This window comes from Macaca mulatta, chromosome 3, assembly GCF_049350105.2.
Source record: "Macaca mulatta isolate MMU2019108-1 chromosome 3, T2T-MMU8v2.0, whole genome shotgun sequence".
NCBI classification, from domain to species: domain Eukaryota; kingdom Metazoa; phylum Chordata; class Mammalia; order Primates; family Cercopithecidae; genus Macaca; species Macaca mulatta.
Window position 1 is genome coordinate 34867113 of NC_133408.1, and position 27721 is coordinate 34894833.

The 27721-nt window shown below is 56.4% G+C and overlaps 2 protein-coding genes across 3 annotated transcripts in view; both read right to left on the reverse strand.

Annotated features, from left to right (window-relative positions):
• Positions 1-27721, reverse strand: part of PRKAR1B (protein kinase cAMP-dependent type I regulatory subunit beta) — a 482327-nt gene that overhangs the window by 379120 nt on the left and 75486 nt on the right. The window lies entirely within an intron of this gene.
• ADAP1 (ArfGAP with dual PH domains 1) overlaps positions 1-27721 on the reverse strand; it is a 60112-nt gene that overhangs the window by 26049 nt on the left and 6342 nt on the right. For both annotated transcript variants that reach the window (XM_077995926.1, XM_001084174.5), the window contains exons 2-3: positions 15696-15826; positions 4094-4185 (exon numbers count right to left, since the gene is read on the reverse strand). In XM_077995926.1, coding sequence (XP_077852052.1) covers positions 4094-4185; positions 15696-15826 — 223 coding nt within the window. The remainder of the gene's footprint in view (positions 1-4093; positions 4186-15695; positions 15827-27721) is intronic.

Here is a 27721-nt window from a genome sequence, read left to right on the forward strand (position 1 = left end):
GCTTCAAGGACCCCCACAGCCACCCCTTCAAAGCCAGGGCCTGAGGGTCTGGTGGGTCCCCTCAACCCAGAGCAAAACGTGGGCTGGGGGCAGGGGGTTGGGCAGGTGCTCAGGGCGACGGCCTCCCCTAGGTGTGGACTCACAGGGGAAGAAGCTCTGAGCCCCAGAACCCACCTCCCCACGGGGCTCCCCTAGCTCAGGATGCCATGGGAGACCCCTCCCCGCTTTCCCCAGGGCGGGTCCCAGTGGCCACTGTGGCCTCCATAGTGGGTGCTGTTCACGCAGCTGGCAAGTCCATCCCTGAGGGTCCACTCCTGAGTGTGCCTTCTGCCCGAGTTCTGCCGGTTTCTACCACTGGGAGTTCAGGACACGGTCAACACCCTTCCTGGAGGCTTTGCCTCTTGGGAAAGTGACTCCCCAGGGCCCCGGCTTTGCTTCTAGATAGTGGACCAATGGCTCACCCAAGTGGGTTTTTTCCCTTTTTATTATAGGAAAATAGCCAGGGTAGCGCTCATGACCCCGCCCACACCCCGGCCCCCCGCACCTGCCTCTCAGACCCCGCCCCGCCCATCAGACCCCGCCCCCGTCCCACCTCTCAGTCCCCGCCCCGCCTCTCAGACCCCGCCCCTGCACCTGACTCTCAGACCCCGCCCCCGCACCTGACTCTCAGACCCTACCCCAACCCGCCCCTCAGACCCTGACCCTGCCCTGCCTCTCAGACCCCGCCCCCAAACCTGCCTCCCAGCCCCCACCCCCCCAGACCCCGCCCCTGCCCCACCTCTCAGTCCCCAGCCCCCGGCCCCGCCTCCACTGTCTATCCTGGGTGTTTCTGAGGCTGCCACCACCTGAACTGTGATCCCATCCTGACCCCCAGGCCTGAGTGTGCCTTTATTTGGAAATATCGTGGTTGCAGATTCGTTGAGGCCATACAGGAGCAGGGTGGCCCCCAATCCAATGTGGCCGGTGTCCTTAGGAAGGGGAATTAGGACACAGACAAGCACACAGGGCCCACCACATGAGGAAGCACCCCAGAGAGGCCTCGGGAGAAGCAGCCTCGAGCCTCCAGCCTCCAGAGCCAGGAGAAAGTAGATTTCTGTTGCTCTGGGCTGCTGGGCGTGTGGTGCTCTGTTCCAGGAGCCCCAGACAGGGATGCAGAGCCCTGTCCAGCCGGGACACCTGCCCCAGAGGGGGCTTGCTGGGGCTGGGGGCTCCAGAGCTTTGCTGGGATGGCCAGAGAGGAGGCCCCAAGCAGGTGCTGCCAGCAGCCAAGGGCTCCTCCTGCAGCTTCCCTCACTTGCCCTGATCACCCCTGGCCACACAGGAAGCAGGGAGGGGCTGGTTTCCACCCAGAAGTAAAACCAAGCAGAGCAGCCGCACGACTTTCTTTCCCCCGATGTCAAGATAGAAACTGGAGAGCTCTGAGGGTGACACAGGAAGAGACAGGTCCCGGCCTCTGAGTCACAGGCCGCTGCTAAAGATAATTGCACGCAGGACCCTCTGCCCTCTCCTGCGGGCTCACCCTCCCCTCTTACAGGTGGGCAAACTGAGGCCCTGGGCCTCTGCTTGGCTGGAGGTGGGCATGGTGCTCATTCTGCCTGGAGGGACCCCCAGTGTGTGCCGGGAGGCTGCAGGGCATGCCATGGGGGGCCTTCCGGGACCCTGCTCCGGGCCCTGCCCGCCACTCTTAGCTCCTGTGAAGATGCTACCCAGACATCTGTGCAGCAGCGCTTTCCCATAAAGACCTTCAACTCGGACCCGGGCTTGTCCAGGCTACACGGAGACCGTGGGCACCAGGGCTGCTGGGGCTGGGAGAATCTCTGTGGGGGCAGAAGTGGGAGGAAGGTGGACAAGGCCCCTGCCCACCTTGCCAGGCTGGGTGGTTGGGCCCCCTGGGCCACAGAGCTGGACCACAAAATGGCAGGATGTAGGCACCTCCTGCCCTCCAGGTTACACAGCAGGTCCGCACTGCACCCCCACCCCCAGGTTACACAGCGGGTCCACACGGCACCCCCACCCCCAGGTTACACAGCAGGTCCGCGCTGCACCCCCAACCCTCCAGATCCATGCTGCACCCCTGCCATGCCACAGCATCCACGGCTCATACAGGGATTCACACCTCACCCCAGATGGTGGGCGTCAGCCCTGGGAGTCTCCTCACCCAGGACCCCACAGCAGCAGCCCCCGAGCCCACAAGCGTGTCCCCGCAGCCCCCCGCACCCATGTCTGCCCCTGGTCCCGACTCAGAACAGCCAGGGAGTGGGAGGAACTCGGATGCAGTGACCCAGGCCACAGAGCAGCCGGGGGCGGGGTGATAAAATAATGTCTCAAAAATAGCTGTGCTGGGGCTCCGTGATTCATACCGAGAGCCCGGGGCAGGGCCAGGGCAGGGTTCCCCTGTGAGAGCTTGGCGGGGGAGAGAGCAGCTGGCACCCAGGGTCTCAGAATGAGAGTATGGGGGGCCAGGGCCCCAGGCCTGCCCAGGTGGGGAGAGGTGAGTGCATGGGGCTGAGCTGCCATCCTCGAGCTTCTCAGCGGCGATATGGGGATTGCAGCTGGACCTGTCTCCAGGCTCACAGGAGGCTCATCAAGAAAACACCTGCCAAGCACCTGGACTGGGGCCTGGCATCATGGCCCTTTACCAATAATGCTGGACTGGGGCCCGGCACCGTGGCCCTTTACCAATAACAAATCAACATGCAGTCAAAGAAACTGAGTCGCTCGTGGCCTGAACATACTTCCAGCCCCTGCTCCCCAAAGACCCCCGGAGGGCTGGTTCGAACTGCAATCTCAGCTGTTTAGGAGACTGAGGCAGGGGGATCACTTGAGCCCAGGAATTTGCGGCCAGCCTGGGCAATGTAGGGAGACCCCATCTCTATATTTAAAAAAAAAAAAAAAAAAGGCCCAGGGTGGTTTGTAGGGTTGCAGCCAGGAAGTCCATCCTTCCTCCCCTCTCCCTCCTCCCTCTTCCCTCTGGCTCCCCTCCACCCTACCACCCAATCCCCACCCACCTTCCAGAGGCCTTTGGATCCAGTGAGGACCCCTGACCCCACTGCCCCCTCATGGAGCTCACTGGAGGGGGCACAGATCCCAAACAGGGCCCCGGACGCGGGGGAAGGCCCCCTGGTCACTGCAGTCCCCACCAGCAGCTCCTGGGCGGGCAGAGCCCAGGCTGTCTCAGCCCCCAAGTCAGGGCAAAGCCAGCAACAGCACTTGGGCCCCTCAGGGCCTGGGAGGCCAGGCGCCCACCGCTTTCCTGCAGCGCCGTTGGGTCACACCCAAACCCTGCACCCAGCTCATGCTTGGGGTGTCTCTGTGGGGTGGGCCCTCCACTCAGTGGGTTCACGGAGTGAGTCAACGGAGGGAGGTGCTGAGCAAACAAGAGGCTGGGCGGTGCCCGGTGGGGCTGGGATTGAACCAGAGCAGGAAACATGGGGGGCCGGGAGGGCACCCAGTGGGCCACACGTCCTTCCCTTATGACAGGTGTGAGAGGGTCAGTGCGAACAGTCAGGCCGGGCCCTGTGTCACCTGTCATTCCCACTGTCTGGGCAGATGGGGAGACTGAGGCTTGGAGGGGTGGGTTTTGGTGGAGGTGGCTGATGTGAGGCTGAGCAGGCCTTATTTCCTCTCTCTCTGCAACCTCCTGACCCCAGGATGCCCAGAGGACTCGGTCTCAGGCTTCCCCAACCGGCCACCAGTACCCACGTCTGCTCCTGCCCCAAGGAGCCAGGGCAGGCCCCGAACAACAGCAGCCCCTCCCGTCCTCCCAGACCACCGGGAGCACCTGGGAGTCCCCCTCAGATCCACCTGAGACCCCCAAGGCCCCAGAGAACTCGGGTGGGCTGCAGCTACTGATGCAGAATGACCTTTCCAGCCCCCACCCCAGCGCCCACCGCCCCCCACCCCAGAACCAAAGCCCAGTGGCGGGCAGCAGACACAGGCAGCACCTCGGGGTCCGGGGGACTCAGCTGCGGCTGGCTTCTCCCGGACCCTGTGGGCGGCACCCAACTCCCCACACTGCCGGGTCCTCCCGGGGCCATCTCGGAACTGCCCAGCACTGTTGACCACGGCCCTGACAAGGCCCCTTTGTACTCACTGGCAGTCAGAGGGCGTGGGCCGGTAGTAGAAGGAGGGTACTTTGGACTCGAACCTGGCTCTCGCGGCATCGTTCCCGTGGGAGGCCAGGAACTGCAAGAGAGGAGCGGCCAGGTCAGAGGCCTGGGGTCCCAGGGGTAGTCCAGGAGGTGCTGGCTGCGCTCAGGGCTGTCACTGCAGGGACCCGCAGACCAAGGCTCCGAGGCCTCTGCCAGCGCCAGGACGGGAACCCCCACCTCCTCCTGCCCCAGGGACACCATTTCTGAGTGATGGACCCTCCCCTGGCACAGGGAAGGAGCCAGCGTCCAATGGGGTCCCGGCAAAGGGGGCCCAGGGGCCAGGCCCCTCTTGAGGATGGGTCTGAGGTTTGCCCCACTGGTTCAACCCCCAAGTCCACCCACACCAGCCATCCTGAGTCCACCCACACTGCATGTCCCGTGGGAGAGAGCTGGCTGCATCCTGTGACCCCCATCTCTGCCCCAGAGGGCAGGGACTTCCCTCCCCAGCTCACATTTAGCAAAGAGCCAACAGGCGCCAGACATGGGGCCCTAGAGAGGGACTGGTGAGCGAGAGACCCAGACGTGGCCGGGACAGAGTCTCCGAGAGGACTCTGCAGGGACACACTGCAGGGACCCACAACACATTTATAAAACAGGCTGATGGAGAAGGAAACGGTGCTGTGAAGCAGGGGAGGAGCTCCAGGAAGCTGGAATTCCAGGAGGCTGGCGTTCCAGGAGGCTGATGCTCCAGGAGGCTGGCACATGGACTGTGCTCCTGGCAGGTGCAAAGACCCTGAGGATGGATGCTGGCATTGACCCTGCCGCCAGCCAGGTGTGGTGAGCCTCGAGCGGGGCAGGAGGGGCCACCACACCCCACGTCAGCCCTGAGGGCATGGGAGAGGCTCTGCTTGCTATGCTCTAAGCCCCCGAGGGAGCCACTGTTTGCACCTTCAAGCTCCTGAATGCAGCTCGCCTGAGGCCGTGGCCAGGCCCAGCCAGACAGACGTCCCCTAACATCACCCTGCTCCGAGGATCACACGGCCATAAATGGGGAGGGCCCAGAGGAGTAGCTGGAGAAATCACAAGCAACAAGAGGCTGGCACTGATGTAAAATTTGAAAACGAATGGCTTTTCCATAGAAAAATACAAGGAGAGATCCTACCACCAACAGCAACGGGACAAATTGTCTGAGTCACTGGATGGGAAACGTCCCAGGTCTCCACGGGAAAACCGGCGTGTGCTCCCGAGGATGCAGAGGAGCCTCGACCAGAGACACAGGGAGGTGGAGAAATGTCTCCTCGAGGGAGTCTACGTGTTTTTTATAATAACTGCCAAAGGCCGGGCGCGGTGGCTGAAGCCTGTAATCCTGGCACTTTGGGAGGCCAAGACGGGCGGATCACGAGGTCAGGAGATCGAGACCATCCTGGCTAACACGGTGAAACCCCGTCTCTACTAAAAAATACAAAAAAATGAGCCTGGTGAAGTGGCGGGCACCTGTAGTCCCAGCTACTCGGGAGGCTGAGGCAGGAGAATGGCATGAACTTGGGAGGCAGAGCTTGCAGTGAGCTGAGATCCGGCCACTGCACTCCAACCTGGGCGACAGAGCAAGACTCCGTCTCAAAAATAAATAAATAAATAAATAAATAAATAAATAAATAAAATAACTGCCAAAAAACAGCAACAAAATTTATTATTATTATGTATTTTTTTAACCTAGAAATGGTTCTAAAGTTTAAAAAATTAACTAGGCCGGGCGCGGTGGCTCAAGCCTGTAATCCCAGCACTTTGGGAGGCCAAGACAGGCGGATCACGAGGTCAGGAGATCGAGACCAACCTGGCTAACACGGTGAAACCCCGTCTCTACTAAAAAAATACAAAAAACTAGCCAGGTGAGGTGGCGGGCGCCTGTAGTCCCAGCTACTCAGGAGGCTGAGGCAGGAGAATGGCATAGACCCGGGAGGCGGAGCTTGCAATGAGCTGAGATCCGGCCACTGCACTCCAGCCTGGGCGACAGAGCAAGACTCCGTCTCACACACACACAAAAAAAAATTAACAAGGGCCAGCCGGGGACAGGGGCTCACGTCTGTAGTCCCAGCACTTTGGGAAGCCGAGGTGGGAGAACCACTTGAGCCCAGGAGTTCAAGACCACTCTGGGCAACATAGTGAGACCCTGTCTCTCAATAAATAAATAAATAAATAAAGCCAGGTGTGATGGCGCACACCTGTGGTCCCAGCTATTAGGGAGGCCGAGGTGGGAAGATGGCCTGAACCTGGGAGTTTGAGGTTGCAGTGGGCTATGATCGTGCCACTGAACTCCAGCCTGGGCGGCAGAACAAGACCCTGTCTCTACTGGACGCAGCGGCTCACGCCTGTAATCCCAGCACTTTGGGAGGCCGAGGCGGGAGGATCCCTTGAGCCCAAGAGGTCAAGGCTATGAGCTCTGGTTACACCACTGCACTCCAGCATGGGAAAAAGAGCAAGATCCTATCTCTGCAAAAAAAAGGAAAGTAAAAATAAAAAATAAATAAATGGGTAAGGGTTTTAAAAATTACTTTTACATATGTATACATATATGTATACTTTTAATTTGTTTTAATAGAGATGAGATTCCACTCTTTTGCCCAGGCTGGTCTCAAACTCCTGGACTCAAGCCATCGTCCCACCTCGGCCTAAAAATGGGGAAGGATTTGAGGTTGGGCGCAGTGGCTCACGCCTGTAATCCCAGCACTTTGGGAGGCCAAGGTGGGCGGATCACAAGGTCAGGAGATCAAGACCATCCTGGCTAACACAGTGAAACCCCGTCTCTGCTAAAAATACAAAAAATTAGCCAGGCATGGTGGTGGGCACCTGTAGTCCCAGCTACTGGGGAGGCTGAGGCAGAAGAATGGTGTGAACCTGGGAGGCGGAGATTGCAGTGAGCCGAGATCGCACCACTGCACTCCAGCCTGGGCGACAGAGTGAGACTCCATCTCAAAAAAAAAAATAAATAATAAAATAAAAATAAATAAATGGGGAAGGATTTGAATTGACATTTCTCCAAAGAAGATGCACAAATGGCCACTCGGCCACACAAAGGCACTCAGCACTGTTAGCCATCAGGGGAACGCAGATCAAAACCTCAATGAGCTACCACCTCTCCCCCCTAGGATGGCAAGGTCAAAGTGGCACAGGGGAGTGTGCTGGAGAGGATGTGGAGAGATCAGAGCCCCCGTACGCTGCTGGTGGGAACCTCCGGCTGTGGTGACTAACAGTCCGGCAGTTCCTCAAAATGGTAAACAGAGTTACCATAGAGCCCAGCAATTCCTCTGCACCCTAAGAGATGCAAAGACCCAGAGACATGCACACGAACATTCACGGCGCATTCTTAGTGACAGCTAAGAATGGGAACAAGCCCCAGGTCCGTAAACAGAAGCACAGATAAACTGTGATTGAGCCACACCATGGAGGGTTCCTCAGCCATAAAGAGGAATGCCAGCCGGGCGCGGTGGCTCACGCCTGTCATCCCAGCACTTCGGGAGGCAGAGGTGGGCAGATCATGAGGTCAGGAGTTCAAGACCAGCCTGCGCAACACGGTGAGACCTCGTCTCTACCGAAAATACAAAAATTAGCCAGGCATGGTGGTGGGTGCCTGTAATCCCAGCTACTCAGGAGGCTGAGGCAGGAGAATCGCTTGAACCTGAGAGGCAAAGCTTGCAGTGAGCTGAGATCGTGCCACTGCACTCTAGCCTGGGCGACAGAGTGGGACTCTGTCTCAAAAAAAAAAAAAAAAAAAAAAAAAAGAGCAGCCAGGCGCAGTGGCTCGCGCCTGTAATCCCAGCACTTTGGGAGGCCAAGGTGGGCGGATCACAAGGTCAGGAGATCGAGACCATCCTGGCTAACATGGTGAAACCCCGTCTCTACTAAAAATACAAAAAATTAGCCGGCGTGGTGGCAGCGCCTGTAGTCCCAGCTACTCGGGAGGCTGAGGCAGGAGAATCACTTGAACCTGGGAGGCAGAGCTTGCAGTGAGCCAAGATCGTGCCACTGCACTCCAGCCTGGGCGACAGAGTGAGACTCCATCCCCCCGCCCCCCCAAAAAAACAAAACAAAACAAAAAAAAGAGCAGCGCAATTCTGACACACGCTACTACCCAGGTGATCGCTGGACACCAGAAGGAAACCAGACACAAAACACTGCACATGTCGGCCGCATGTGGCAGCTCACACCTATGATCCCAGCACTTTGGGAGGCTGAGGTGGGAGGATCGCTTGAGCCCAGGAGTTCGGGACCAGCTTAAGCAACATAGTGACACCCTGTCTCAAAAAAAAAAAAAAAAAAAAAAGACCACATATCGTGTGATTCCATCTGTTTGAAATGTTCAGAACAAGCAAATCCACAGAGACATGAAGCAGCTCTGTCTACATTCAGTAACGGCTGGGGCGGTGGCAATGGGAGGGGGGTGAGTACGGGCTGCGTTGGGATATTAAAATGTCCTGGAATTAGACAGTGGCGATGGTCGTGCAGCCCTGTGGCTTCACTAAAGCTACTGAACTGTACACTTTACAGGAGTGACTTGTATGTGGATTATACCTCAATAAACCTGTTATCAAAAAATAACCCTCAGGGTTGGGTGCAGTGGCTCAAGCCTGTAATCCCAGCACTTGGGAGACTGAAGCGGGAGGATCACTTGAGGCCAGGAGTTCAAGACCATCCTGGGCAACACAGTGAGACCCCGTCTCTACAAAACATACAAAAATTAGCCAGGTGTGGTGGTGCATGTCTGTAGTTCCATCTGCTCAGGAGGCTGAGGTGAGAGGATGGTTTGAGCCCAGGAGCTTGAGGCTGCAGTGAGCTGTGATTGTGCCACCGCCCTCCAGCCTGGGTGACAGAGCAAGACTGTCTCAAACAAAACAAAACAAAACAAAAACAAAAACAAACAAACAGGCCGGGTGCGGTGGCTCAAGCCTGTAATCCCAGCACTTTGGGAGGCCAAGACAGGTGGATCATGAGGTCAGGAGATCGAGACCATCCTGGCTAACCCGGTGAAACCCCATCTCTACTAAAAAAACACAGAAAATTAGCCGGGCGAGGTGGCGGGCACCTGTAGTCCCAGCTACTCAGGAAGCTGAGGCAGGAGAATGGCCTAAACTCGGGAGGCGGAGCTTGCAGTGAGCTGAGATCCGGCCACTGTACTCCAACCTGGGCGACAGAGCGAGACTCCGTCTCCAAACAAACAAACAAACAAAAAAACACAAATAAACAAAAACCCTGAGGCAAAGAAGGCCTCTTTATGTATGCTATAGACCCTAAAACCACAATATAAAAGGTTGACCACTTTGACTATGTCGAAGTAAAAATTTCCATGGCAAAAACCACCATGAGCAAATTCGAAAGACAACCTAGAAAAAAATGTTTTTCGTATCTCAAAGGATGAATTTCTCTAACATACCAGGAACCCCTAGAAGATGAAAACAGCTAACATTGCAGCAGAAAGGCAGGCAAAGGTGTGAAGAGACTTCACAGGCAAGAAAACACAGGGCCGGGCGCGGTGGCTCACGCCTGTAATCCCAGCACTTTGGGAGGCCGAGGCAGGTGGATCATGAGGTCAGGAGATCGAGACCATCCTGGCTAACACAGTGAAACCCCCATCTCTAATGAAAAAAAAATTAGCCGGGCCGGGCGTGGTGGTAGGCACCTGTAGTTCCAGCTACTCGGGAGGTTGAGGTAGGAGAATGGCGTGAACCCAGGAGGTGGAGCTTGCAGTGAGCTGAGATCGCGTCACTGCATTCTGGCCTGGGCAACAGAGTGAGACTCTGTCTCAAAAAAAAAAAAAAAAAAAAAAAGAAAAGAGATCCTGAGAACAACCTCTCACTCATCAGAGCAGCAAAGGAGAAGCCCTGGGCGGCCAGTGTGCTGGGGAGGAGGCAGCAAATACCCCCACAGCGTGCTGGGCAGGAGGCAGCAAATGCCCCCACGGCGTGCTGGGGAGGAGGCAGCAAACACCCCCACGGCATGCTGGGGGCATGTGAGCAGTTACAGTGGGGAGTTTGGCAAACATGTCTCCAAAATTACCAAGCCACGTAACTTTTGAACTTGCACTTTCACTTCTAGGAATTTAGGCCACCAATGTACTTCCACATGTGCAAAGTGACGCATCAGTGAGGCTGCTTGCCGGCCCAGCGGGAACGGCAGGAACAGTCTGGAAATGACTGGCATGTGCAGCCCAAGGGGACATGGCAAGCAGGCCGTGGTTCCCCCTAGGAGGGCGAGGGGCTCCACGTGCTCTCAACAGGCAAAGAACGTCTCTCAGAAGCACACGCTAGGCCCGGCGCTGTGGCACACACCTGTCATCCCAGCATTTCAGGAGGATCATTTGAGTCCAGGAGTTTGAGACCAGCCTGGCCAATATAGCAAGACCCTATCACTAAAAATTTTTTTTTTTTTTTTTTTTTGAGACGGAGTCTCGCTCTGTCGCCCAGGCTGGAGTGTAGTGGCCGGATCTCAGCTCACTGCAAGCTCCGCCTCCCGGGTTTACGCCATTCTCCTGCCTCAGCCTCCCGAGTAGCTGGGACTACTGGCGCCCGCCACCTCGCCCGGCTAAGTTTTTGTATTTTTTAGTAGAGACGGGGTTTCACCGTGTCAGCCAGGATGGTCTCGATCTCCTGACCTCGTGATCCGCCCGTCTCGGCCTCCCAAAGTGCTGGGATTACAGGCTTGAGCCACCGTGCCCGGCCTAAAAAAAATTTTTTTTTAAAATTAGCCAGGGCTGGCGCAGTGGCTCACATCTGTAATCCCAGAAATTTGGGAGGCCAAGAGGGGGTGGATCACCTGAGGCCAAGAGTTCAAGGCCAGCGTGGCCAAAATGGCAAAACCCCGTCTCTATTAAAAATACAAAAATTGGCCGGGCGCGGTGGCTCAAGCCTGTAATCCCAGCACTTTGGGAGGCCGAGACGGGCGGATCACAAGGTCAGGAGATCAAGACCATCCTGGCTAACACGGTGAAACCCCGTCTCTACTAAAAAAAATACAAAAAATTAGCCAGGCGAGGTGGCGGTCGCCTGTAGTCCCAGCTACTCGGGAGGCTGAGGCAGGAGAATGGCGTAAACCCGGGAGGCAGAGCTTGCAGTGAGCTGAGATCCGGCCACTGCACTCCAGCCCGGACAACAGAGCGAGACTCTGTCTCAAAAAAAAAAAAAAAAAAAAAAAAAAAAAAAAAAAAAAATTAGCTGGGCATGGTGGCACGCATCTGTGATCCCAGCTACTCGGGAGGCTGAAGCAGGAGAATTGCTTGAATGTGGGAGGTGGAGGTTGCAATGAGCTGAGATCATGCCACTGCACTCCAGCCTGGGCAATAGAGTGAGACTCTGTCTTAAAAAAAAAAAAAAAAATTAGCCAGGCATGGTGGTGTATGCCTATGGTCCTAGCTACTTCTTGGGAGGCTGAGGCAGGAGGATCATTTGAGCCTAAAAGTTCAAGGCTGTAGTGAACTATGATAGCGCCACTGAACTCTAGCCTGGGCGACAGAGTGAGACCGTGTCTCAGAAAAAAAAAAAAGAGAGAGAGAAAGGAAGAAAGGAGGGTAGGGAGGGACGGAGGGACGGAGGGAGAGAAGAAAGGAAGGCAGGAGGTAAGGAGGGAGGGAGGGAGGGAGCGAGGCCCACACAGACCCCTGGCTGCCTGACCAGGGTGGGGGCGGTGCTCAGAGGCGGGAGACAGGGAAGCAGACAGCTCCCTTCTGCAACTGCCCTTGGAACCTGCGGAATGTGTCACTAAATTGTCGAAATACATTAAATAAGATAGAGATAACCCACGTGTCCATCCGAGGGTGAATGAATAAAGCAAAGGTGTTCCATCCACACAGGGCACGTTCTCTGGCCTTGAAAGGGACGAAGCTGTCACACAGGCTGCAGCATGATGGGCCTCCGGGACCCGGCACAGCGGGAAAGGAGTCGGATGCCGAAGCCCACACACCGTGCGATCCCATTTGTAAAAGTCCAGAACCCACAAATCTACACGGAGAGAAAGTGGATTTGTAGCTGCTTCGGGCTGGGCGGGGTGAGAGTCAAAAGGCACAGACTTTCTTTCTAGGGTGATGAAAATGTCCCAATATTGGCTGCAGCGAAGTTTGCACAACTCTGTGAATTTACTAGAAAACCTTCAACTGTGTACTATACATGGTGAATTGTATGGCTGTGAATTGCATCTCAATGAAGCAGTTGTTTTAAAAGGTATTATCAAGGAATAGAAAACTGGGGGGAGAAAAACATAAAATTTGAAGAGAAGGAAAGAAGAGGAGAATCCTCGATTCCTGGCCCTTTAACCTTGGTCCGGTTCTCAGCGATGACCACCTCGGGCTCGTTTCTCCCTTAGGGGTAGGAGCAGGCTTAGCCCCTGGATGTCCCCGCTGACCACCAGCCCAGGAATGGCCAAGGGGCCTGAGTGCAGGGAGCCATGGGGGCCCCAGCACAGCCCCCACCCCACAGAGTCCCCGGCAAGGAGCCGGACTGAGACCCAGCTCTGCCCGGGGGCCAGGGTGCAGACGCTCTCAGGGGCCAAGCCCCTAGGCCTGCCTGAGATTCATGTTTGATTTTCATCACACGAGTGAACGTGCAGACAACAGAACGGGGATGGAACCTCCTTGTGGCCCCCCACTCAGTGCTCTCCCAAAGCCCCCATCGCACCGGACCTCTGCAGCAGGAATCAGGGGGTTTTTTTGTTTTTTTGTTTTTTTTTTTTTTTTTGAGACAGAGTCTTGCTCTGTCTCCCAGGCTGGAGTGCAGTGGCACGATCTTGGTTCATGGTTCACTGCAAGCTCCACCTCCCGGGTTTGCGCCATTCTCCTGCCTCAGCCTCCTGAGTGGCTGGGACTACAGGCACTCGGGATCCTGGCTAACTTTTTTGTATTTTCAGTAGAGATGGGGTTTCACCGTGTTAGCCAGGATGGTCTCGATCTCCTGACCTCGTGATCCGCCCGCCTCAGCCTCCCAAAGTGCTAGGATTACAGGCATGAGCCACAGCGTCCAGCCAGGGGTTTCTTGGTAATACCCACGGTGGGCCCTCCCCAGCCTTCCTCTCCAGTCTTCCCCTCCGGCCATCACCCCAGGCAGATCAGGACGGCACCAAGGTGGCCCCTGTCCTCTCCTGCTGATTACATTTAGGGTTTTTCCAAGAACAGTGAACGCCCCACCCCTGGGCCTTTGCCCCATTTGCCCTGTAATTATGGGGACAATGGGCAGGTCTTCTCCCTGAGCCGAGGAGTCTGCGCCCCCATAGGCCCTCCAGGGACTCACCGCTGTTTCCTCCAGGAGTGATGGCAGAGTGACTTGGAGATGGGACACTCATCCCATCATCTTTCTGACATTGGCCATTGGTCCCCTGTTGACCAGGGAGGGGGACGGTCCAGGGGCCACCCTGCCTATTTTTTAGGGAAGGAAATGGAGGCTCAGACAAGCCCACAGCCTGGTGAAGGGACGGATATCACATCCCAGTGTCCCCCCTTGGGTCAGTGAAGGTGGGTCAAAGGCGGTGAGCCCAAGGTGGGCCGGGGTCCTGAGGGGATTCGCAGGGATGCCCTCAACTCAGAGTGTGGGGGATCACGGCGTTAAATGCAGAAGCTGATTTGGGGTTGCCCTGGGTGGGTCAGGGACTCTGCTGTCCCTGGGTCTTTTTCTGTCTCCCAGGCTGGAGTGCAGAGATGCCATCACAACTCATTGCAGCCTCGAATTCCTTGGTTCAGCCGGGCGCGGTGGCTCAGGCCTGTCATCCCAGCACTTTGGGAGGCTGAGGTGGGTGGATCACCTGAGGTCAGGAGTTCAAGACCAGCCTGGCCAACATGGTGAAACCCCATCTCCACTAAAAATACAAAAATTAGCTGGACATGGTCGTGTGCACCTGTAATCCCAGTCACTCAGGAGGCTGAGGCATGAGAATTGCTTAAGCCAGGGAGGCAGAAGTCACAGTGAGCTGAGATCACTCCGGCCTGGGTGACAAAGCCAGACTCCGTCTCAAAAAAAAAAAGAATTCCTGGGCTCAGGTGATCCTCCTGCCTCAGCCTCCTGAGTGGCTGGGATTACAGGCACCACCCCCACGCCAGGCCGAGGCACTGGGATCTCAGCTGTGATTTCTAACAAGCCCCAAGGTGTGACCCCTGCACCAAGGCTGCCTGTTAGAAGCAAATAAGCTACTCCTGACCAGGGGCCGGGGCCAGTGGTGTCAGGGAGCCAGGGGCTGGGGTCAGTGGTGGCGCACAGCCGGGGGCTGGGGTCAGTGGTGGCGCACAGCCAGGGGCCGGGGCCAGTGGTGTCGGGGAGCCGGGGGCTGGGGTCAGTGGTGGTGTATAGCCGGGGGCTGGGGTCAGTGGTGCTGGAGAGCCAAGGGCTGGGGTCAGTGGTGGTGCACAGCCGGGGGGCTGGGGTCAGTGGTGGCGCACAGCCAGGGGCTGGGGCCAGTGGTGCTGGAGAGCCAGGGGCCGGGGCCGGTGGTGTCGGGGAGCTGGGGGCTGGGGTCAGTGGTGGTGCACAGCTGGGTGCTGGGGTCAGTGGTGCTGGAGAGCCAGGGGCTGGGGTCAGTGGTCCTGGAGAGGGGGTGCCAGAGTCAGTGGTGTTGGAGAGTAGGGGCCCACGGTCAGTGGTGCTGGAGAGCGGGGAGACACGCATAGGAGGCCACCAGCCTCTACGACCCTCTCTATCCCCACAGCAGCCCCCAGACCACCGCTCTCACCTCCATGCGGCCCCTAGGTCCCGCTCACCAGCAGCCAGGCAGATCAGTGGTTCCAAGACCCCAAGTCCCACAAGTGGGGCTAGGGTGACCCTCCCACTGGGGTCTTCAGGGCCCCACATTCCATCTGAGCTGCAGCCCCCAGCCGGGGTCTTGTTCCTTCTCCACCTGCCTTGGGGTCTTCCTATGGGGGCCCTTCCTGCTGCCTCCAGCATGCCTGACCTCCCCCTGCATGCCAGGGCTTCCTGGTTGGCTCACACCCGTCTCCCTCCCCAGAGAGGCGTCTCTAGGGCCCCACCAAGCATCTGTGGCCGGAGTCCCTGCCTGGCCCTGCTAAGTGCTCCGTGAAGCTGCTTCAGGTGCACAGGTAAGAGGTGGGCAGTGGCTGTGTCACCTCAGAGGCTGCCCAGGGGACAGGTAATGGAGCTGTACACGGACGGCAGCGGGTCAGGGTGCACAGGGACTGCAGGGTAAATGCGACCCTGACTCTGGGTCCTGTGGCGCGGCCTGGGACGCTGCATTCTGTTTCCTTAGAGACAGGGTCTCTGTTACCCTGAACCGAATGCTCCAGGAGTGGGGATTTGAGGGGAGCGCTCCCGAGCTCCCAGGGCACGGGAATCGGGACCCGCCTTCACTCCCTGGCCCACCACACACACCTGGAGCTGTTCACAGAAAGGCTGGACCCAGCAGGGGGTGGGTGGAGCAGCCATACAGGACAGGCCGCTGGAGAGGGGGCGGGGTCCTGCGCCGCCCTGGCCTCCACAGCCTGGGTCCAGCCAGCCAGGCCCCTCAGAGCAGCCCAAGGCCCCAGGGGGGCACAGCCAGGCCGTGCAGCGTCTCTGGCTCCAGAGACCTGGGCTGGAGCCACCCGGGGACTGCGCGGGTCCCCCCGCCCCTCCCCCGCCGTACCTCCACTTGGGCCTCGTCCCAGGCGTCCAGGCGGACGGACTTCACCTTGCTGACCTGGGGGATGTTCCGGTGGATTCCCGAGCAGCTGAGGCAGATAAAGACTCCCAGAGTGTAGGAGGCCCAGTCGGGATCTGCAAGGGAGAGCCGGACGTTCACAGAGGCTCAGCCCAGGGACCCCGGAGGGAGGGTGGTCAGAGCCTCGGGTCAGGGTCAGGAGCCCCCGGCCATGCAGTGGAGGCTTCAGAGGAGACCCCCGGGTACACCTGGCTCCGTGCGCCCCCAGGCGCCTAACCCCAGCTCCCCTTGCCCTCTGCCGGGTGCAGACGGAGCTCTCCCCGGACACCCCCAGCATCTGAGCAAGCGGGTCTGCACAGGCTCCCTGCCGGGTGCCGGGAACCTCCAGCAGAGGCTGGCCCACAGGAGCCCATGCCCCGGGCTGGAGGGCACCCAGCACTCCTGAGGACTGGGTCCACGTGCTTCCCTGGTGTCCGCTGCCCTGGGAGACGTCTGTGGGCCCGAATCCTCCTGGGTGAGGGGGCCAAGATTGGAAACTTCAGATAGGATCTGAGTGCGGGGGTGCCCCCGAAGGACGGACCGTAGCCGCGGATGACGATGCACCGTGCGTGGGGTGACAGCGCACGGCCGGCACTAACTTTGTGATAACGGCCTTTGGCTCCACCCTGCATGTGGCCTGTCCAGCGATTCCACGTCTCCATGTCTGGTTTGCCTTAAACGGTCCAACAAAGCTGGGCACGGTGACTCACGCCTGTAATCCCAGCGCTATGGGAGGCTGAGGCAGCAGAATCTTTTTTTTTCTTTTCTTTTTTTCTTTTTTTTGAGACAGAGTCTGTTGCCCAGGCTGGAGTGCAGTGGCGTGATCTCGGCTCGCTGCAACCTCTGCCTCCCAGGTTCAAGCGATTCTCCTGCCTCAGCCTCCCGATCAGCAAGGCACGCCCCACCACGCCCGCCTAACTTTTGTATTTTTAGTGGAGATGGGGTTTCATCATGTTGGCCAGGCTGGCCTCGAAATCTTGACCTCACTCGGCCCACTAAAGTGATGGGCCGAAATCCACCCACTCGGCCTCCTAAAGTGATGGGATGGCAGGCGTAAGCCACTGCGTGGGGTGTGAGTGCCACAGCTCAGTCTTTCCGCTGCTGCACGCGAGAAACGTCTCATTCTGAAACGGCAAAGTGAGTCGTGGGGAACGTCCAGCCCCACCCTGGGGCGATGGCTAAGAGGGCTGCTGTGTGACTCTCATGTTTTCTTCTGGCTCCGAACGACCCTTCACATTTCAAGGGAGTGGAATGGCTGAAAGGCGCCCCAGACAGAACAGTCTCTGGGGGAGATGAGTCATCTCTGAAATGCTTTTATTTTTAAGTGGAGGCTCTCCTGGGTGAGGCTGGTGGAAATCGAGGCACTCCCGACAAATAGGTGCGGCTGTGGACCAGAGCCTGTTTGAGGAATCATGAGTGGAGAGGACCTCGCCCTTCAGGCCTGGCTGAGGATAGCCCCCCTCCCCACGCTGATCAGGGCCCACCCTTGGCTGGTGGGGGACTCCCATGCCGGGCAGTGGAGGCCCAGTGGGGCTGGGCCTGGCCTCCGAGTCACTGCCAGGAGGAGAGGCACCCAAGCGAGTCCCAACTGGGGATGGTGTGCATGAGACCCAGCAGGCCGGGCCTCTGGGATCTGGGGATCATGCCCGGCCTCTGGGATCTGGGGGTCACTCCCAGCCTCTGGGATCTGGGGGTCACTCCCGGCCTCTGGGATCTGGGGGTCACTCCCGGCCTCTGGGATCTGGGGGTCACTCCCGGCCTCTGGGATCTGGGGGTCACGCCGGGCCTCTGGGATCTGGGGGTCACGCCCGGCCTCTGGGATCTGGGGGTCACGCCCGGCCTCTGGGATCTGGGGATCACGTCCGGCCTCTGGGATCTGGGGGTCACGCCCGGCCTCTGGGATCTGGGGGCCACGCCCGGCCTCTGGGATCTGGGGGTCACGCCGGGCCTCTGGGATCTGGGGGCCATGCCCGGCCTCTGGGATCTGGGGGTCATGCCGGGCCTCTGGGATCTGGGGGCCATGCCCGGCCTCTGGGATCTGGGGGTGATGCCAGGCCTCTGGGATCTGGGGATCACGCCTGGCTCTGGGATCTGGGGGTCACGCCGGGCCTCTGGGATTTGGGGGTCACGCTGGGTCTCTGGGATCTGGGGGTCACGCCTGGCTCTGGGATCTGGGGGTCATGCCCAGCCTCAGGGATTTGGGGGTCATGCCCGGCCTCTGGGATTTGGGGGTCACGCCCGGCTCTGGGATCTGTGGGTCATGCCGGGCCTCGGGGATTTGGGAGTCACACCTGGCCTCTGGGGCTTGGGGGTCACGCCCAGCCTCTGGGATTTGGGGGTCACACCGGGCCTCTGGGGCTTGGGAGTCACGCCCAGCCTCTGGGATCTGGGGGTCACACCAGGCCTCTGGGATTTGGGGGTCACGCCCGGCCTCTGGGGCTTGGGGGTCACGCCCGGCCTCTGGGATTGGGGGTCACACCGGGCCTCTAAGATTTGGGGGTTGTCTGTCACAGCTGTTAGGCTCCCTGATTAATGAAGTCTGTCTCCCCATTAACGTGGGCTTCTTGAGGACCCCAGACCCAGCACCCCCAGATCTGGCACAGAGCTCAGTCCAGAGCAGGTCTCCACGGGAGTTGTGAATGAAGGAGCCACCAACACCCCGACTTCAGCAGAGCCCCTGTCTTCAGGAGAGACCAAAGGCTTTCTCCTCACCCCTCAGTCAGTCGGCAAACATTTGCCAAGTGACCCTCTCGCGGGAACCAGGAGTTTTGCCTGTGCTGAGTAGGGCGGCTTTTGGGAGAAAGAATTCGGCTACAGGATCAGTAGTTGTTTGGTTTTGTGGGTTTTTTTTTTTTTTTTTTTTTGAGACAGGATCTTGCCCTGTCGCCCAAGGTGGAGTGCAGTGGTGCAATCACAGCTCACTGCAGCCTCCAACTCCTGGGTTCAAGCGATCCTCCTGCCTCAGCCTCCCAAGTAGCTGGAACTGCAGGCATGCACCAGCATACCCAGCTAATTTTTACAATTTTTGGTAGCGATTTTAAAATTTTGGTTGCCCAGGCTGGGCTTGAACTCCTGGGCTCAAGCGATCCTCCTGTCTTGGCTTCCCAAAGTGCTGGGATTACAGATGTGTGATGCCGTGTCTGGCCGGCAAAGTATTTAGTTACAGACTCCCCTGGAGAACAGGTGGGGAAGAACCACACTGAACTCCCAGGAGAGAGAGACCTGACTCCTCCCCCCGGGCTCCGTCTTCTCCCGAAGCCTTCATGAAAGATGCCGCAAATGCTTGGTGCATGGCTGTGCACGGGGCACCCGGCAGGTATGCCAGTCTCCGGGCCTCGGCCTCCTCATCTGTGGCACGAGCCACTTACAGGCGTAGTGGTCAACGTGAGCCCAGGTGGGAACATTGCTGCTCAGGGTGCAGTGGGGGCCCCCCTTCTCACAGCATGGCAATGCTGTTGGGTTCTGCTCTGACAGTGTGGACCACGGACCCAGGCTTCCTGTCTCATGGCCTTTATCTGCCCGTCTGGAAGTCCTGAGGGAGGCTGAGCAACAGCCACCAACAGCTAACCGCCCAGCCCAGGGTCCAGAATGCCTGTGTCCACCTCCATCCTCACTCGGGCGCTCTGGGGCAGGCTGTCCCTCTCCTAACCTGGAAGGAGGCCTGTTCACGGAACCGCGGCAGGAGCTGGGCCTGGAAGGAGGCCTGTTCGCGGAACCCGTAGCGGGAGCTGGACTCTATGGGCATGGACCAGCTGCCTGTTGTTGTAAAGAAGGTGTTACTGGAACTCAGCCATGCCCGTTTATGAATTGTCTACAGCTGCTTTTGTGAGCAGTCGTTGACTAGCTGAGATGGAGACTCTACGGCCCTAAAATATTTACTGTCTTTTTTGTTGTTGTTTTTTGAGACAGTTTCGCTCTTGTTTCCCAGGCTGGAGTGCAATGGGGTGATCTTGGCTCACTGCAACCTCCGCCTCACAGGTTCAAGTGATTCTCCTGCTTCAGCCTCCTGAGTAGCTGGGATTGCAGGCATGCGCCACCACACCCGGCTAATTTTGTAGTTTTAGTAGAGATGCGGTTTCACCATGTTGGCCAGGTTGGTCTCAAACTCCCGACCTCAGGTGATCCGCCTGCCTCGGCCTCCCAAAGTGCTGGGATTACAGGTGTGAGCCACCACGCCCAGCCTGCTACCTGTCTTTTTAAGAAAAAGTTTGCTGGCTGGGCACGGTGGCTCACACCTGTAGTCGCAGCACTTTGGGAGGCCAAGGCGGGTAGATCACCTGAGGTCAGGAGTATGAGACCAGCCTGGCCAACATAGTGAAACCCCGCTTCTACTAAAAATACAAAAATTAGCCTGGCGTGGTGGCAGATGCCTGTAATCCCAGCTACTTGGGAGGCTGAGGCAGGAGAATCACTTGAACCCAGGAGATGGAGATTGCAGTGAGCTGAGATCGTGCCACTGCACTCCAGCCTGGGCAACAGAGTGAGACTTTGTCTCAAAAAAAAAATAAATAAAAAGTTTGCCAATCTCTGCTTAGAGGGAAAAATGGGTGTGGCACAGATGGGTGAGCCCAAGAAGGGCTTGTAAGTAGGACTGATAGCTTACAGCCATTACTAATATAGCCTATCTTTGACAAACCAGATACAAGTGAAGCTAGGGAGTGGTTACAACCTGTCCTGACCTCTTGCAACTGGCACAAGGTCCCCCTAGTGTAAAGTTAGAGATCGTCTGATGCAAACCTGTCACATCCTCCTGGTATTCATGTGTGAGGATATACATGTGTGCGTGCACACCCACAGACACAATATGAACAGCCTACTGGGGAGGGCTCAGGGAATTTAATATGAAGAAATAGAGACACCAGCCAGGTGTGGGTGCTCACACCTGTCATCCCAGCATTTTGGGAGATTGAGGCAGGAGGATCACTTGAGCCCAGGAGGTGGAGGTTGCAGTGAGCCGAGATGGTGCCACTACACTCCAGCCTGGGTGTCACAGACCCTGTCTCTCATACACACACACACACACAATATGGAGACATGAAGACCTTTTACATAAGAATCAAAAGATGAGAGCCAGTTAAATCAAGTGTGTTGGAGACAGGGGCAATACAAGGTTGTCGCTGGAAGGGCAGGAAGTTTGTACCATTTTTATAAAGTTTTTGTGGAGTTTTACTAGGATGACTAAAATTTAAAAGATGGATACTACCAAGTGTTGATGAGGATACAGAGCAACTGGAACTCTCATCCACTGCTGGTAGAAGTACAAATCAGTCCAACCCACTCTGAAAACAGCTTGTCAGTTTCTTACATAGTTAAAGATATATCTCCCATATGACACAGCCACTCTACTCCTAGGAATTTGCCCAAGGGAAATCAAAACGTAGGTCCATAAAAAGATGTACATCCAATAGTATATAAAAAGAGTAATACACCATGAGCAACAGGGGTTTTTACCAGTAATGCAAGGTTGGTTTAACATTTGACCATCAATCAATGTCATTCACCATATTTACAGATTAAAGAAGAAAAAAACATAATCGTTTCAACAGATGCAAAAAATGTTGGCAAAATGCAACGTCCTGATAAAACTCTCAGAAAACTAAGAATAGAGGGGAATTTCCCCAATCTGATATAGAGGATCTATGAAACATTTACAGCACATGTCATATTCAAGGGAGAATGACTGACTGCTTTCCCCCGAGATCAAGAACAGGACAAGAATGTCTGTCCTAACCACTCCTAGTCATCATTGAGCTAGAGATTCTAGTCAGTGCAATAAGGCAATATAAAGAAAGAAAAAGCGTCTAGATTGGAAAGGAAGAGCTAAAACTATCTTCATTAACAGACAACATGATTGTCTATGTAGAAAATACAAGAGATTCTATTAAAAACAACTATGAGAACAAGTTTAGCAAGGTTGCAGGATACAAGATAAATATACAAAAATCAATTGTATTTCTATACACTAGCAAGCATTCAGAAATTGAACATTTAAAAATACCATTTATAATAGCATAAAATGTATGAAAGAGGGATAAATGTGATGAGATATGAAACATAGGACACTGAAAACTACAAAATATTGCTCAGAGAAATTAAATAAGACCTATAGATTTGGAAAGAGATAACGTTTTCATGGGTTGGGAGACTCAACATTAATAACACATATATTCTCTCCAAATTATAGATTCAATGCAATCACAATCAGAATTTCAACAGGATTTTAAAAATAGAAATGAACAAGCTGATTCTAAAATTCATATGTAAATGCAAAGGACCCAGAATAGCTAAAACAACTTAGAAAAAAGACAAGGAGGGGGAACTAACACTACTTGTTTTCAGAACTCATTATAAAATTACAGTTATTAAGACAGTGTGGTGGTATTGGCACAAAAACGGATGAACAGATCAATGGAACAGAATCGGGAATCTAGAAATAAACCCACATATATGTGGACAACTAATTATCAGCAAAGATATAAAGCCAGTTCAGGAGAGAGCAAACAATCTTTCCTACCAACAGTGCTGGAACAATCAGGTATCATCCACAACACAGTAAACAACCCATACCTCTCACCATATCCAAAAATTATCCCAAAATGCATGATGGTGCTAAAGGTAAAACCTAAAACCATAAAATTTTAAAAGAAAACAGGAGAAAAGTCTCTGTAACTTTGGGTTAGGCAAAGATTTTCTCAGATACAACAACAAAGGCAGAATCCACTGAGAGAGAGAGAGGAGGAGGAAGAGAGAGAGGAGGAGGAAAGGAGAGAGGAGGAGGAAGAGAGGAGGAGGAAGAGAGAGAGAGAAATTGACTTCATCAGAATTATTATTATTATTATTATTATAATAACAGGGTCTTGCTCTGTTGCCCAGGCTTGAGTGCAGTGGGGCAATCATGGCTCACTGCAGCCTCAACCTCCTGGATTCAAGTGATCCTCCTGCCTCAGCCTTCTGAGTAGCTAGGACTACAGGTGTGTGCCACCATACCCAGCTACTTTTTAAAATTTTCTGTAGAAACAAGGTATTGCTATATTGCCCAGGCTGGTCTCTAACTCCTGGGCTCAAGCAATCCTTCCACCTCAGCCTCCCAAAGTACTGGGATTACAGGCGTGAGCCACTTCGCCTAACCAAGTCCCTGTTTTATTTATTTTTCTTTCTTTTTTAGCTTTTTTTTTTTTTTCTTTCTGAGACAGAGTCTCACTCTGTCACCCAGGCTGGAGTGCAGTGGTGCGATCTTGGCTCACTGCAACCTCTGCCTCTTGGGTTCAAGCAATTCTCCTGTCTCAGCTTCCCAAGTAGCTGGGATTACAGGAGCCTGCCACCATGCCTGGCTAATTTTTGTATTTTTAATAGAGACAGCGTTCACCATGTTGGCCAGGCTGGTCTCAAACTCCTGACCTCAGGTGATCCGCCTGCCTCGGCCTCCCAGAGTGCTGGGATTATAGGCGTGAACCACCGAGCCCGGCCTATTTTTAACAATTTTTAATCTTTAATTTTTGTGGGTACATAGTAGGTGTATATATTTACAGGGTCCACGAGACATTTTGCTACAGGCATAGCAATGTGAAATAATCATATCACGGGAAACAGGGTACCCATCACCTCAAGTGTGTATCATTTCTTTGTGTTACAAACAATTCAATTATACTCTTTTAGTCATTTTTACAAGTACAATAAATTATTGTTGACAATCGTCACCCTGTTGTGATATCAAATACTATATCTTATTCTATTCTTTGTACCTATTAACCATCCCCACTCTACCCACCCTGAGACCCTGTTTTAAAGAAAGATTCAGACCCTGGGATTGAAGAGCCCGGGGTGGGGGTGACTCTGGGCAACGTCTTAAGGCCTTGGGTCACTGGGAGAGTGACCCCCACAAGCCCTTGAAGGCACTGAAATAGAAAGTGGCCTCCTGGTTTGACTATGCTGAAGCTCTGCAGGGTGGGCTCGTGTGTGCGTGTTTGTGTGTGTGTGTGTGTGTGTGTGTGTATGTGTGTGCAGGGAGACGGGGAGCTAGAGCCCCCCCAGCTTCCAGCAAGGAAAAAGGCTGGCTGGTCCCCGAGGCAGAAGGGACGGGCTGACTCTTCTGTTTTCCAGGTGGCCGAGGCTGGGCTGGGCAGGCCTCCTCCTCAGGCTGCTGGGCATGGCCAGGCCTCCTCCTCAGGCTGCTGGGCATGGCCAGGCCTGCCTGCATCTGCAAATGCCCACAGCCCATCGGAGCGAAAAGGGGCGGGGTGCCCACTCTCAGGGACCCTCCAGGGTGGAAAGGGAGCTGGTCTGACACTCCAGCAGCAGGGCCCCCACAGGCCCACGCAGGAGGGCCTCTCCCTAAGCCTGGCTCCACTCCAGCTGCCCTCCACTCGGGGCATGGAACTGTGGGGCCGGCCCTGTTTCTGCCCAGGACCACTTCTGGGTTCCCAGGGCTGTGGGATTTTCTTCCAAAATGCCTGGAGTTGGCATCCATGGCCTGTGTTCTCCCCGGGACAGGCACAAGGCCAGCAGGTGCACAGTGGGCCCAAGGGTGGCTGCAGCATGGCTGATGTGGTGGTGGAGATGGAGGCCCCGAGTGCCAGGTGGGGAGGGGGCAGGCCCAAGGCTCCAGCCCCCACAAACATCCAGGCTGCCAGCACCATCTCCAGGAGCTGCCTCCTCCTCGGAGACTCTGCCCACAGCCGCCAGCCTCTTTCCCTCCCTCCTCCCAGCCCGGCTGTGCCCTGCCAGCTCCCAGGCTGCCCGAGGTGACTCAGCCGCTCACCATTTCCGGAGCTGGTCTGGGGCACCTGGGCAGGTGAGCCACTTCCTTGGGCTGAGCCAGGTGGGGTAGGCGTGTCCCCCAAGCCAAGGCCCAGGCTGGGGCATGGGCAGGGGGAAGGGCAGCAGCCAAGCCTGGCTCCAGAGACCTTTGCCCTCCCAAGGCTGATGCACAGCAGAGATCCTGGTGCGATCAAGGCTGGGTTGGACGCTGGCTCTGGCCAGGCAAGCAAGGGGAAGCCAAGGTGGGACGGCACCCTTGGGGGAGGGACTCTGGTGCCCACTGCCCTTTACAGCTACCTGAGGTGGGGCATGCGTGGCTGTCCCCCAGGCACACTGTGCCCAGCCCCACTCCGAGACCCAGGCCCGGGGCACACAGCATCCAGCCCCACGCCGAGACCCAGGCCCCAGGCACGCGGCGCCCGGCCCCACGCCGAGACCCAGGCCCCGGGCCCCCAGCCCCCTCACACTCACAGTCGGCCCTGGTCGCATTTCACTGTGAGGATGGGGCCCATTGGTGCTAGGAACAGGCCCTCCCACGACCCAGATCCAATGGCCCCAGATCCAACTTGGTTCAGGGGCACGTGGCCCTCTCCTGGATCCCTCCTAGCAGCACCTGGACACAGTCCACTTTCAGAATCCCCCCAGGACCTCCCCAGGCTCTGCCCTGCCCTCTGTCTTCCCGCCCTCTCTCCCTCCTGCTGCTCCAGCCCCATAGCAGGAATCCCACAGTGAAGGCCATCCCCAGTCCTCCCTGGACCCACCCTGACCTGCAGCCAACTCCCTGGGGCCCCCACCCCGTGCCCCTCCACACTCTTCGGGGCCCTCGCACAGGGCCGACTCCTCTGCGGCCCATCTGGTCTCTCCGCTGTCAAACCCTATTTTTGGAACTCGATAGAGGTGGTGGTTGAACAGCATGGTGAATGTTCTAAATGCCACTGAATTTTCACTTTGAAATGATTAACTTGAGGCTGGGCGGGGCGGCTGGCGCCTGCAATCTCAGCACCTTGAGAGGCCGAGGCGAAAGGCTGGAGCCCAGGAGTTCGAGACCAGCCTGGGCAACACAGTGAGACCCCAAGACGCCATCCTTATGAAAGAACTTCCTATAAAAGGTTAACTTTTTCGTATGAATTGCACCTCAATTTGGGGTTTTTTTTTTTTTTTTTTTTTTGCTTTTTTTGAGAGAGGGTCTCTGTCACTCAGGCTGGAGTGCAGTGGTGTGATCACAGTTCACTGCAGACTTGGCCTCCTGGGCTCAGGTAATCCTCCCACGTCAGCTTCCTGAGTAGCTGGGACCACAGGTGTGCACCACCACATCTGGCTAATTTTTTGGTAGTTTTTGTCTGTTTGTTTTAGAGATGGGAATCTCACCATGTTGGCCAGGCTGGCCTTGAACTCCTGGGCTCAAGTGATCCTCCCACATCAGCCTCCCAAAGTGCTGGGATCACAGGTGTGAGCCACCGCGCCTGACCTCGATTTTTTTAAAAAAGGAGAGAGAGAGACACAATTCACACACTGGCGACCCCTGTCTCTACCTCGGGCCTCTTTCCTCCAGAGCTGTCCATGCGGGCTGGTGTCCTCTCGGCAGCCACCGCGGCTTCTCACAGAGCCTCACATTGCAGGCCCCTCCCATCTCCCTGGACGCTGCTCCCATGTCTCCTCAGCGAGTGAGGTGCTGGCTAAAGGCCTGGGCATCTTCATTTCTACTCTGCCCACCACACCCCGACATCCCATTGACCAGCAAATATTTCAAGACGATCCAGGCTTTCACCCTCCCCACACTCACTCCCTGCCCTAGGCCTAGCCATTGCCACCCGGCCTCGGTCACTGCAGCAGTGTCCCATGCACCTCCTGCCCCTGCGCTGGCCCTACTTGCCCTGGATCCTACGACGCGTCGTGGGCTGGGACCCTCCTCGGCTCACACAATTCCCATGGTTCCCATCTCACCGAGTCACACCACAGCCCTCCCAGTGTCCCCCAGCCCTGCGTGGCCCCACAGCCACCTCTGACCCCATCTCCCCGCCCTGCTCTGGGCACACTGGCCTCCTCGCTTCTTTGACGTGTGAGGTGCATGGCTACCCCCACACCCCACACCGCCAGCCCCTTTACCTCATTCCCTCTTCCGGAGGGGCCGTCTCTCTCCTCCACTGAGGACCCAGCACTGCCAGGGACCCGCTCCTCACCCCACACCTTGGCCACCCCACAGCCTGCCCTGAACCCACTCTATTCCAGCTGGGCCTTTCCCGCTCACAACCCCGGAGCCCCAGCCCCTATCCTGAATCTGGAGGACCTGACCCAGCCACTTCCGTCCCTCCCTCGTCACCCCATGTCTACCCTGACTCCTTGCCTGGCTGGGATCCGAGGTCCATCAGTACAATACCCTCTGCTCCTCACCCCCCCTTCCGTCATTCAGTACGGAGCCCATTTCTACACCCACCGAACAGAACAGGCCCTGCAGAAGGCGCTCCATGGTGGCCCAAGTTTCGGCTTCCCTCCCCTCTGGCCCATGGCCTGGCCCCCTGTTTCTATGAGGAAAACAGTCACTTCCAAGGCCTTCTCCTGCACACCAGGCTGAGTTCCCACTGCAGGACTCTGCCCCGGTCTTAGCAGAACTCCTCCAAATGCATCTCCAGGTGCCGTGACCCCCTCCGGCCTCTCATCCCCTGGCCAAGCTGTCACCACCACCACCTGGACAGTGACTTGGGGTCAGTTTGCTCCTCCTGACCCACCTCCCAGCCCGCAGGTGCCTAGTTCTCCTTCCTGAAAATGCGTTTATGTGGCATCCAAGATTCTACGTCCTTTTTTTTTTCTTGAGACAGAATCTCACTCTGTTGCCCAGGCTGGAGTGCAGTGGCATAATATTGGCTCACTGCTACCTCTGCCTACCAGGTTCAAGCGATTCTCCCACCTCAACCTCCCAAGTAGCTGGAATTATAGGCGCGCACCACCACACCTGGCTAATTTTTGTATTTTTAGTAGAGATGGGATTTCACCATGTTGGCCAGAATGGTCTCAATCTCCTGACCTCATGATCCTCCCGTCTTGGCCTCCCACAGTGCTGGGATTACAGGCGTGAGCTACCACTCCTGGCCCTCACTCACAATTCTTACTCCACCCTCGGCCCTCCCTGTCCCCGAGTGCTGTCACCATCTGTCTTTGTCTCTCCTCCAAGGAACAACAGATGCTGAGAGCAAAGGCCGGGTTCGGTCCCATCTCCC